Below are 12,533 nucleotides of genomic sequence, written 5' to 3'. Positions count from 1 at the left end.
CAGAGGAGGAAAAATTTAAGCCTAGAACCCTGAAGCTATTCTTGAATAAATAGAGATACTATTTCAAAACTATATCAGAATATTAAAGGGAAAGAAGAAAATTATATATTTCACCAAAAGATTATTCTCTTGATATATATGATTCTAGATTACCTAAAATCAGATTTTAGCATTTCATCTATTTGATAAAGTGATGACCATGTATTTGGAAAGCATATTTAATATAATTTACTGTATATATATATATATATATATAATATCATGTATCACTGGTTGAATAGAATGTCAGATAATATATCTGGTCTCTTCACTTTGAATTATAAAATATATGTACAGTGATGTGGTAGTTCCCACTGTGGAATTCAACTTACAAATGGTTGAGTTATTTCAAGACAATTCTATATCTCACAGAGTGAAAATAAGAAATTTACATTGAAAATACTTTAGAATTGTGTGACTAGACTAGAGCCAGCAACCCTGAGGAGCATCTCTGTGTAGGGTGGGAAATTCCATTTTGAGTGAAATTTGGGGGTTTCTGATAGTTGTATAAAATAATAGAAAAATGTCTTTGTTTTCTCTCTAGCAAGTGTGCTGTTCTGGAATTTTTGCCGGAACCTAGAAAATCAAACTGTGCCTATTCTCATATTCTGAGGTAAACTGTTCTTGTGAGAGCCACAGCAGCCACATAACCATGGCCTTACATTTTATACGTCTTACATGTCTCCTTAGAAATGCTAAGGTTGGCAACATGCGTTAGAGAATCCTGAAGCATAGAATTAGCAGAGGGTTAACTTTGGCTGATTTGCAAATGTAAAGTGAAGCTTGATTTGTTCCATTTTTCTAAGTATCTACATTTAGGGAAACAGAAGCTTAAGGTAAAGCTATGAGAAGGCTGTAAGCAAAGAACTAGGGCTTCTCATTGGGATGAATGAGTAAGCAAGGTGGTAATCAATAGCATGCATGTATTCCTTGCTTTCTTCTGTGTTTGTACTGTAAAAGCCTCTGGCCTGTATTCCCTCAATGGTGCCATAGCCATATTTGAAATGAAGCTGCCTAATTTATCTGTTACCATGTTTTTCAAATTAACGATTTAAACTGTCAACGTACGTCTCAATTAACCTCCAAAAAAAAAAAAAAAATAAGCTATAGCCAAGGATAACACACAATGAATCAAAATGACCAGGGCCACCTTGCCATGGAGACTATAAGCAAGAAACGTGATTTGCTCCTCTTCTGTACTGAATGCACCCAATCTAGTCTATTTGTTTCTCAGTAAATAAAGACAGAAATTAATCAAGAGAAAAGCCAAGCAGAGTATGCTGAAATGGAAATAATTTTTACTGAAATAACTCCTCTAGTTTTCACGTGCATGCATACTTTAATGACTCACTAAGGTAAAAGATAACGTAGAATTTTTTTCTTAATTGACAACTTACAGCTTAGCATGCTTTTCTGTTTTGCAAGAGATGCATCTTTGGATGGTTGATTGGTTCACTCCATAGATTCCAAGCCAAGTAAAAGTTCCTCCCACTGCAATTGTCCAAAAAGTATGCCGTCTGAGAGGATCTACATCAAAGCTGTGACACAGAACGAAGGGAATGACAGTGACACTGTTATCATTGTATAAGGTCATGTAATTAAATTTTATAAAGCATGAAAAATAGCATTGGACATACTCAACAATGTCTAACCGGGATCCATTTCGTGCTTGTTCTAATACATTGTCGAAGCCACCAACATGATTTGATCCTTGAATGAGGACTGTTAAGAAACCCACAATCATGACAACCATCTGAAATGCATCTGTCCACACCACTGCTTTTAAACCTCCCTAAAACAGGAAAAATAGTACAAGTTATTGAAAATGAGATCTGTAACCCCTCCAACTCAGACATTCTTCCCACTACTGGATCACATATGAATTCATTTTGAGCTGTTACTGAACATCTCTTAAAGGTAAAGTCCTGGGTTTAATATATCAATAAAATAGTAAGTGAAGAAGAGAGGTCCCCATGAAATAATTGTATGAGTTTTTAAGATTAATGATAGAATAGGAAATTAAGAATAAACACAAACCTTTACTTTAAAGTGTGGGAAGAGTAATGAAAGATGAGTTACTTTTGAGAAGTACAGTAGAGTAATGACCTGGTCTGAGGAAGTGACATTAGGTTAAATTCTGAAGAATGAATAAAAATTTATGAGGTTCCACACCAAATTGAGATGATGTCCAGGGGATACGAAGATAAAATAAATGTAGGTTTCTTGGAAATAAAGGAACCCTGGGAGCTGCAAATGTGGAATGTGGATAGAGCAAAAGGCACATTGGTAAATTTTCTGGAAGTCAGAATGGATATATTTAGATAAGACCATTTAAATAATTCCCCAAGGACAATGGGAGCCATACAATGAGATTTGTTTACCAGAACCCATTGGTGAGGTACTATGAATTAAAAGGCCACCATAGATTAGAAAATTCCAAGTTATTCTTGATACCCAAAATAATCAGTGGTTTGAAGCAGGGCAGAAAAGGAAAAAGAACTCCGTGGTTTTTGAGAGATATTCAAGAGATAAGATTCTCATAGTGCACGAAATACAGAAGAGGAAGTAATGAAAAAATTCAGTGCATACACACAGGTCCAGCTGGACAAATTTAGAGTTTTAATGAACTATTGATTGAGACAAACAGTGAGACCAAGTCACAGAGAGACAGAAGACAAAGACAGACACACACACTTCTTAGGTAGCAGCTAAGAAGGAATAAATATCAGTTTCTACATATATGAGCAGTGAGGAGTTTTAAAATCAGCAAAATGGTTAGACAAACCAGAGTTTCAGAAAGTTTACTTAAATAGTTAAGTTCACCATAATTATTAAGCAAGAAATTAAAGCAGTGAATATGGCAAAAATGCCTCTCTTGTAGAGGAGAGGGCAGGAAGAAAACAATGTCCTTATTCCTTTACGGGGGTCCTAAATTAACTGAAGAATTAGTGAGATTACGGCTGTGTTCTTTTCTTCCTGAGTTTTAAAAGTTCCACAAGTGATTCTAATGTAGAGTTCTTGCTGAAAACACGTGGGCAGAAAAGAAAGAGAAAAATGAGAGTTTGGTTGTAGCATTTCATCACTTGAGTCCCCCAGGACCATCATGAACATGGCAAAGGCAATTAGGGAAAAATTAAAAGAAGTGGCATATAAGTGTGTTTTGCAAGTGAGTAAGTGCCAGGAAAATGAAAGGAGGTAATATTTTTAACACTAAAAAAATAGAATTACCATCCTGTTACTCCTCCAGAGTGTCAGTAACTTCTATGAAAAGTTGACACACTTCTCTTTAGTTTGAGAGGAAAAGAGACACTGGAGTTACCATTTACTTGGTAATTAAAATTAAACCATAATCTTAATCTGAATCATTGAAGTCTCCGCTAAAAGCACTGTATTTGTGTAGTTTTCAAATCATATTTTGAAGAACAATAAATCCCCCCAACCACATACACATCTCCAATATAGCACTATCTGATTGTCTTTAAGGATACTAAACTCAAGAAGCACAGTAACACACGCCTTTAATCCCAGAATTTAGGAGCAAAGGCAATCAGATCTCTGTGAGTTTGAGGCCAGCCTAGTCTACATATCAAGTTCCAGGATTCAGTGGAAAAAGTGAAACCCTGTCTCAAAAAACAAAAACAAAGATGTTAATTTGTTTCTGATTCAAACCTCAGTTTTCAGTATTATGAAGAGGAAATATTAAAGGCATCCATTTTCAGAGCATACTTAGCATTAGTTGTATAAGATTCTGCACACAACTGGACATCATCCAAGAGTACAGACTGGGAAATGTCTCTCTCTCTCCCTCCCTCCCTCCCTCCCTCCCTCCCTCCTCCCTCCCTCCTCCTTCAACCTTCCTCTCTCTCTCTCTCTCTCTCTCTCTCTCTCTCTCTCTCTCTCTCTCTCTCTCTCTCTCTCTTTCTCACTATTGTTTAATTAGTCTTCTTGCATTGACCACTAAATTACAAATGACCTGGATAGCAGTAATCATTTTTAAAAAGCTCTTCCACTGAGTATTTCCCAAGTGTAGTTCATCCACAAGATCAAAGAATAAAGAGAGTAAAATATGAAAGTCACTGCAGGAGAAATAATTTGCCTTTTGGGGAGGCACTGTCACTCTTGCCTAGCTAGACAGAAAAGAGATGGAACATAGGTTTAGTGGGGGTAAGGATAGATGAGGGACTTGGATACAGCTAATGAAGAATTTCAACTCCACACTAAAAAGCTTGTTACTCTGAGAAATGGTTAAAAGCAATAATCTGTTGAGTCCATCAACATGAAAAAATGCTGGTTTTAGGCATATAGACTGTGTAACAAAGATTGGCAGGACAGAGTTGGTTCAAGTGACTATTGAAACATACAGACTTATTCCTACTTACTTTTGAGTTTTTCTTATTCTGTCAATACCTATTTTCCTATTCTCTTGTTTAGATACCTTGAGATGCTTTATTTAAACTCCACTTTCTCATTTTGGCTGTTTTATTGCATAGGTCCTCCTGAAATTTTCTCATCCATTAATGAATGTCAAATTTTAAAGAATACAGTAGTGTTCCAAATTCAAGATTTTTGAAAGTTTTAAATCTGATTGCTGTCTTCCTAACTCACATGTTATCACTTCATATTTTGCTGGGTTCATTCTTTAAACCCATAACAATACATAATAATTATTATGTTTTTCATATTTTATATTACAAATAATAATTAGAAAATGTAATAATATTACTTATAAACCACATTAAAACAACAATTATCAAATGCCAAAGCTTGAGATCCTTTCTATGAAGTGCTTAGGTAAAGAACTGTTTCACATTTCAGAGTCTTTACAGATTGGGGAAGGTTCATATAGAATTGATGATGGAGTTATTAGTAACATTTAAGTACAATATCTGAGATGTTCTAAAGTCTAAAACATTTTGAGCATCCTGCCCACTCATAATAAATGTAAGATTTGGATGGCATTTTGGACTTTTGGATTAGGGTCACTCGGTTTATATTTCCTTCCTTTTCAAAAACTACACTATTTAAGCCAGTCAGTGTTTCAATTCCCTTCATAGTATTTCCTTTATAATAATCCTTGGGGATGATTTGTTAGTTGTAAAGACTCTGGTTAACTGATACTTGGTCCCACACAGATAGCTTTGTTGGAAACTTAACTGTAATTTAAGAGTAGTGTTTTCTCCATCATTGAATATACGATTTCTCTGTTTCCAGCCTTAATAAATAATAGAAATTGTTAGAAAATCTGCCAGAAAAGTTCCTACATAGCCTCTTTTTACATATAAGCATAATGCCAAAGATATGTATAGCCAGCTATAATATATCAGTTATTTTTCCTTGCTATGGATTATAGACAATGTACCTAGTTGATAATAACTGGTAGTATAAGCAGAAAATTATATAATGATTCAGAAGAATAAAAGATTTTAATTGTGTGAAATGGGCATGGGCACAAAGTAAGATCAATAAATAAATATTTATTGATCTCGATTGTCACAACTATATAAAATCTATCAATACCACACTGTTTGCTTGAGAACTGAGAACTTTTATAATCAAAATATTAAATGTAATCTATAAATATGAGGCAAAACAACCACAGAACCTTTAGATATATCAAATGACAGCTGTCCTTGATCGTTCATATATGTGCATTTCGTCATTTTTCTTCTAGTATTTAGAGAAATTTAATGTTATAATTCCTAAGTATTCTTACGGAGGAAAATTTTTTTCAGAGCTTACAAAGGGTTACTTATCTTCTGATTAAGGAGAGATTTCTTTCACTAAATTATCTCCCATTAAACATGATTTTCTTGATGTCAATTTTATTCTTCAGAATAAAACTTTATTATTTTATGATTTTAATTGGTTGTTGAATAGCCTTAATTAAATTGTTCACCAGATACATTGTGCATTTTTTTACATCACATGAATCAAAGTGAGTTATGAAACTCAAGCCACCTCAGACTCCTGCAATGATTCAAGGCTAGTGAGATAGTCCCACCCTAAGCTGCTACCCACAGAGGCCCCAAAGCAATAAAGCTTTATTTTTTCTGAATAAGCTCAGAGCCCAAATTATCTTTTGACATTACAAAGACATCTAAGGCTAATAACAGTAACTTCCTCAAGAAACTATGACAGATAAGGCAATATGCTGCTTTCCTTTAGCTTAAGAATAGCAAATTCCTCCATAATTAGATGGCCTCTTGTTGGAAATGTATCCTTACCCCATAGTAGGAGGAAGTTCATAATAGCTTTCATAGCTCTGTACATACCAAACTACAATAGAATGTGCAAACGATTCCTGTTGCAAACACAGAGGCCCATAGATTAAAACCGGTCACTGCAAAAGAAGAAAAGTCATTACAAACCGTTAAAGGAAACGTCTCTGCCAAAAAGTAAGAGCAAAACTGGCCTTCTCAGATTTTTTTTAGCTTAGATCCTAGGTCCAGTTCTGTTGTTGTTTTTAGCTAATTTGCTGAGCAATCTGAAGCCACCTACACTAATTCTGAAATTTCTCTCCCTGTCATTTATTTGTAAAGGTCTATATGTAAGCATCACCCAGAGGAAGGACATGAAATTCAAGATTGCTGTTAATTTTTAATATTAAATTTATATTTGATGTAATTCTAGGCAATGCAGGAAATAATCTTGAAGCAGTTATTGAAGAACTAGTACTTTCCAGTTCAATTAATGTCACTGCTATGTTCTTTCAATATGGGAAATGTCACTGAGAAAAGAATCTTTTGTATTATTATTTTTCCTTTATTTTTATTTCTGGAATTTTGTTATCTTGAAATTTTGTATACATCTGAATGTAGTCATAGACATCTTTCACTCTTATGTTAAGATCTGCTTTATGAACTGGTCTTCAACACAGAAGACGTATGTGGAACTTATAAATGTACAATAGCAAATCTGCCATCATTTCAAATACTGGAAAACAAAACTGAAATAGCCAAACAAACCACACGCAACTTAACTGTGTATTTATAAGCAAGTAGATTTCCAAAGCAAAATCTAGTAATAGTTTTGTATTATTTTCGGTATTGAGTACACTTTTCGAGCTTCACATATGTAGTGACCACTAGAATATCTTTCCCACAAGGTATCAAATACATTTTCAAAGCTGAGAATTCAGAAATTTTAAGATGAAGTATGCCCAGTAACTCACCTTGGTTGAGAGCCAGAGCAGGGGCATAGACCACGACTCCCGTGTAGAGAATCTGTTGAAGACACAGGAACAGACAGAAAGTTGATGCAGGAGAAAGTCTGACTTGAAAGTTTTTTATTGACCTTAGCTTTTTTGTTTTTTGTTTGTTTGTTTGTTTGTTTTTTGTTCCTGGTTTCATGTTTAACTTTGTATTGAAAAATAATTCTTGTTTCATACATCCTGAGAGCAATTTCTTCTCCCTCCATTCCTCCCAGCTCCTTCCCACCTCCCATCTCATCCAGATCCACTCCTCCTCCATTATCTTTTTAGAAAAGATCAGGCCTCCAAAAAATGACAGAGAGCCAAAGAGAACAAAACAAGACATAATAAGACAAAGCAAAAGCCCTTATATGGAAGCTTGACAAGGTAACCCAACAGGAAGAGTCCCAAAGCAGGCAAAACCAACCAACCAACCAAACAAAAGAAAGAGGTACATCTGTTCCATAACATATATGTAGAGGACCTGATGCAGACCCAGGTGAGACACACTTGCAATTGTCCCACTGGTGGAAATTAGTTAACTTCCATTTATTTTAAGCTGAATTCCATTACCTAGAACTATGTGAATATGAATCCCAAGTGTGTCCCCTGGCTTCAAAATGCAAACATGTAGACCATTCAACACGGATTGCCTTTTGTGGCAGGATTGTATCGATCTTCTACTTTGTCTGCTTGCATGTGGACTTTGACTGACGATAATTTTGGACAGCATGGGACAGATTGTAGCAACTCCCTTGAATTTGACTCTTAAACATTGGGCAGAAGTGAAGTCTAGGGCCCACAGTATCTCAGTAGAGGAGAAAAAGCATAAATGGGAGAATCTTCATACCTCGGAGTTGCCTTCCTTCAAGGTTGGGTGTCTAGCTTTAGGCTCTCTTTCCTTGACTCTTATTCAATTGGGCAAATGACATGTTTTGGGGGCAGCCCTAAAAGTCGCCCGGATCACATCCCATATATTCTGGTTTGGGAAGATTTGGTATCTAGCCTTCCCCCATGGGTCAGCCCATGGGTGTCTGTTCTCACTGTACAGGACCAAGCCAAGAAGAACGTCCTCATGACGTTCTGGACCCCCCTCCTCCCTATCCTCCTAATCTCCAGCCCCACACTGCACCATCAGCTTCAGGCCCTTCCGCCCTGCCAGAGGAGAGAAAGGGAGCAGAAAGTCTGCCTTTAGGACCAGAGGGATCTGCACAAGGGACTCGCAGCTGGAGAGGGCTGGCCCCAGACCAGACAAACATCTTGATGCCCCAAGCCTATGGCTCCCCTACGATCAGGCCTCCAGCCCCTGCAGTATTGACTATCTTCAGCAGCCGACTTATACAACTGGAAGACCCACAACCCCTCCTTTTCCAAGAATCTTCAGAGTCTGACTAACATTGAATCTCTCCTCTTTTCCCACCAACCACTTGGGACAACCATCAACAACTTTTACAGGTACTGCTCACCACTAAGGAGAAACAGTGTATTCTTCTCCAGGCTAGGAAATATGTCACTGGGGCAGACGGGCGACCCTCCTTTTTACCAGTAGATATTGATGTCTGTTTTCCACTGACCAGACCAGACTGGGACTTCAAGACGCCTAAAATAGGGAGCATCTGAAAGTCTATCGCCAGGCTCTGCTGACAAGTCTCAGAGGGGCAGCGAAATGCCCCACAAATTTGACAAAGGTGAGAGAGGTGGTCCAGGTACTGAACGAATCTCTGTCAGCTTTCTTAGAAAAGCTTATGGAGGCTTTCTGCCAGTTCACTCCTTATGATCCCAGCAGTGAGGAGCATAAGGCTACGGTTGCGGTTGCTTTTATTGATCAGTCGAACTGAGATACCAGGAAGAAGATGCAGAAATTAGAAAGGTTACAAGATAAGTCTTTGAAAGAGCTAGTGCTAGTTGCTGAGAGATTATTTCATAACCGAGAGACAGAAGAGGAAAAAAAAAGACAGGAAACAGAGAGAGCAGGAAGCTAGAGAATTAAGGAGAGAAAAGAGGCAGGAAAAAAGTCTTCACAGAATCTTGGCCACAGTAATTAGAGAGTCTAGGGAACCTAGCAAGGTAGTACCTGGCAACGGAAGAGAACCCCTGGCCAAGGACCAATGCGCCTACTGTAAAGAAACTGACCTAAAGAACTGACTGTTCAAGGGGACAGTGACAGTGAACCCGAACCCAGAGTAACCCTTACAGTGGAAGGAAAGGCCACGCGATTACTGGTAGACACAAGAGCATAGCATTTGGTCCTCCTGCAATCAGATGGGCCGATTTCTAAAAAGAAGTCCTGGGTCCAAGGGGCCACAGGAACGAACAATACACAGGGACTACCCGAAGAACAGTGGACCTAGGCATGGGCTGGGTAACCCACTCATTCTTTGTCATTCCCGAATACCCTTACCCCTTGTTGGGAAGAGACTTTCTCACTAGAATGGGAGCACAGGTCCATTTCTTCCCAGAAGGTCCCCAGGTTAGAGGCTGACAGAGAGAACCCATCCAGGTGCTGACTACGAAGTTAGACTCTTTGAGAATAAAGTTTATAGAACTGAAGATATAGACTGGTGGTTATAGAAATTCCCACAGGCTTGGGCTGAGACAGCAGGAATGGGAAAAGCTAAGAATCAGTCTCTAGTCCATGTGTACCTAAAAGCCCAGGCCAGCCCAGTCACCATCTGTCAGTATCTAATGTCTAAAGAAGCCTGAGATGGGATTCGGCCCCTTATCTTGTACTTCCTCCAATTGGGGATCCTGCAGAAATGCCAATCCGAATGAAATACTTCTCTCCTCAAAGTACGAAAGCCTGGGTTCAATGACTACCGATCTGTCCAGGATCTCAGAGAAGTGAACAAATGAGTGCACAACATCCACCCTACGCTCCCTAACCGATGTAATCTGTTGAATTCCTTGCCTCCCTCTAGGACCTGGTATACTGTACTGGACCTCAAAGACGTCTTGATGTCTATCCCTGGCCCCTAAGAGCCAAGAGTACTTTGCCTTTGAGTGGAAGGATCTGGAGTCAGGCATAACAGGCCAGCTCACATGGACCCTCTTACCTCAGGGCTTCAAGAACTCCCCACTATTTTTGATGAGGCTCTACAACAAGACCTAGCCACCTTCTGAGCATCCAATCCTCAGGTATCCCTCTTGCAGTTTTTAGATGACCTCCTTTTGGCTGCGTCCAGCAAAGAACTGTGCTTGGAAGGGACTAAACGTCTTCTCACAGAACAGGGGGAGTTGGGATATCTTGCCTCAGCAAAGAAAGCCCAAATATGCTGCCAAAAGGTCAGTTACCTGGGGTACCTGCTCAGGGAGGGGAAGATGGTAGAAAGGAAACTATGTTTCACATTCCACATCCCACGAGTCAGAAACAGGTTAGAGAATTCCTGGGCATGGCAGGCTTCTGTCACCTATGGATACCTGGGTTTGCTGAGATGGCGGCCCCTCTCTACCCTCTCACCAAGAATAAACAGCCTTTTGTATGGGGTGAAAAGGAACAAAGAGTTTTTGACACTATCAAAACAGCCCCCATGTCAGCCACGGGACTGGGGCTTCCTGATGTGACTAAGCCGTTCCATCTATACGTGGCAGAAAATAAGGTTATAGCCAAAGTGGTTCTGACTCAAAAACTGGGACTGTGGAAGAGACCAGTGACGTACGTCTCAAAGAAATTAAACCCTGTGGCCTCTGGGTGGCCTGCCTGTCTGAGGATCGTGGCCATGGTCTCAGTGTTGGTCAAGGATGCTGATGAGCTGACTTTGGGACAAGACCTGATAATAGCAGCCCCACAGGCCCTGAGGAGTATAGTCTGCCAGCCTTCTGATCATTGGCTCACAAATCCCCAATGACCCATTATCAGACTTTACTGCTCATCTCTGACAGGATTACGTTCCCACCCCCTCCCCCCCACAGGCCAAGTCCAGCCACCCTTCTCCTGGATCCTGACCTTGAACCTCCCATTTACAATTGTCAGCAAGTGCTTGCTGAAGCACATGGTTGGTGCAAGGACCTGTCTGACCAGCCCTTGTCTGACGCAGAAGAAACTTGTTTCACAGATAGGAGTAGTTACCTAGAAGAAGGGCAGAGAAGAACAGGTGCGGCTGTGATTGATGGGCAGCAGGTTATATGGGCACAACCTTTGCCAGAGGGAACCTCTGCTCAGAAAGCTGAGCTCATTGCTCCCACAAAAGCTCTTGAGCTAGGAGAAGGCAAAACGATCAATATCTACACAGATAGTAGGTATGCCTTCGCCACAGCCCAAGTCCATGGTGCCATCTACCGATAAGCAGGGGTTACTGACCTCAGGAGGAAAAGAAATCAAGAACAAGTCTGAGATTCCAGCGTTACGAGAGGCCTTGTACAAACCAAAAAAAGTAAGTATTATCCACTGTCCAGGCCACTAAAAAGGTGATTCCTGTATAGCTGGAGGAAATAATTTGGCAGAACAAGAAGCTTAGGTGGCAGCTTCCATAGTAAGTCCAGTGATGGTGGTCAAAGAACCCGAGTTGCCTGAACTTAGATTTCAATACTCCACTGAGGATCTGGCAGTCATCTCAAGAGACCCTGAAAATCGTTTTGATCAGAAGAAGAGGTCTGGGTGACCCCATCAGGTAAGAGAATACTGCCACAAGAACAGGCAAAAGCAATGATAAAGCAGGTGCATCAGTGGACTCATCTAGGGGTAAGCAAGTTAACTCAAACAGCCTTGAGCTCTAAATACCACATTTCAGGACTCAAACATCTGGTAGAACAAGTGGTTCACAATTTGTACCCTGTCAGAAGGTCAATGCTTGCAGATACAGAATTGACCCCGGTAAAAGAGACCAAAGGGACCAGCCAGGAGTCTACTGGGAGGTAGACTTCATGGAGATCAAACCAGGCAAGTACAGCTACAAATATCTTCTGGTTTTCATAGACACCTTCTCAGGATGGGTAGAAGCTTTCCCCACTAGGCAAGAGACTGCAATGGTGGTGGTCAAGAAGATACTAGAAGAAATTTTCCTCCGATTTGCAGTGCCCAAGGTAATCGGATCCAGTAATGGCCCTGCCTTTGTTGCCAAGGTAAATCAGGGATTAAATATTTAGAGGTCGATTGGAAACCTCATTGCATTTATAGACCTCAGAGTTCAGGACAGGTAGAGAGGATGAATAGAACTCTAAAAGAGACCTTAACTAAATTGACCATAGAGACTGGCACAGACTGGGTGGTGCTCCTTCTCCTGGCCTAGTTCAGGATCAGAAATACCCCTTCCCACTTTAGTTTGACTCCTTTTGAGATCCTGTATGGAACCCCAGCACCCCTGACCCT

General features: G+C 39.7%; 1 protein-coding gene across 2 annotated transcripts in view; it reads right to left on the bottom strand.

Moving 5' to 3' along the window:
- Slc5a12 (solute carrier family 5 member 12) overlaps positions 1-12,533 on the bottom strand; it is a 50,082-nt gene that overhangs the window by 25,412 nt on the left and 12,137 nt on the right. For both annotated transcript variants that reach the window (XM_063284156.1, NM_001108588.1), the window contains exons 3-6: positions 7,211-7,262; positions 6,312-6,379; positions 1,677-1,831; positions 1,437-1,577 (exon numbers count right to left, since the gene is read on the bottom strand). In XM_063284156.1, the coding sequence (XP_063140226.1) occupies positions 1,437-1,577; positions 1,677-1,831; positions 6,312-6,379; positions 7,211-7,262 (416 nt within the window). The remainder of the gene's footprint in view (positions 1-1,436; positions 1,578-1,676; positions 1,832-6,311; positions 6,380-7,210; positions 7,263-12,533) is intronic.

Source organism: Rattus norvegicus, chromosome 3 (genome assembly GCF_036323735.1).
Source record: "Rattus norvegicus strain BN/NHsdMcwi chromosome 3, GRCr8, whole genome shotgun sequence".
NCBI classification, from domain to species: domain Eukaryota; kingdom Metazoa; phylum Chordata; class Mammalia; order Rodentia; family Muridae; genus Rattus; species Rattus norvegicus.
This window is presented reverse-complemented; position numbering and strand designations above follow the sequence as displayed.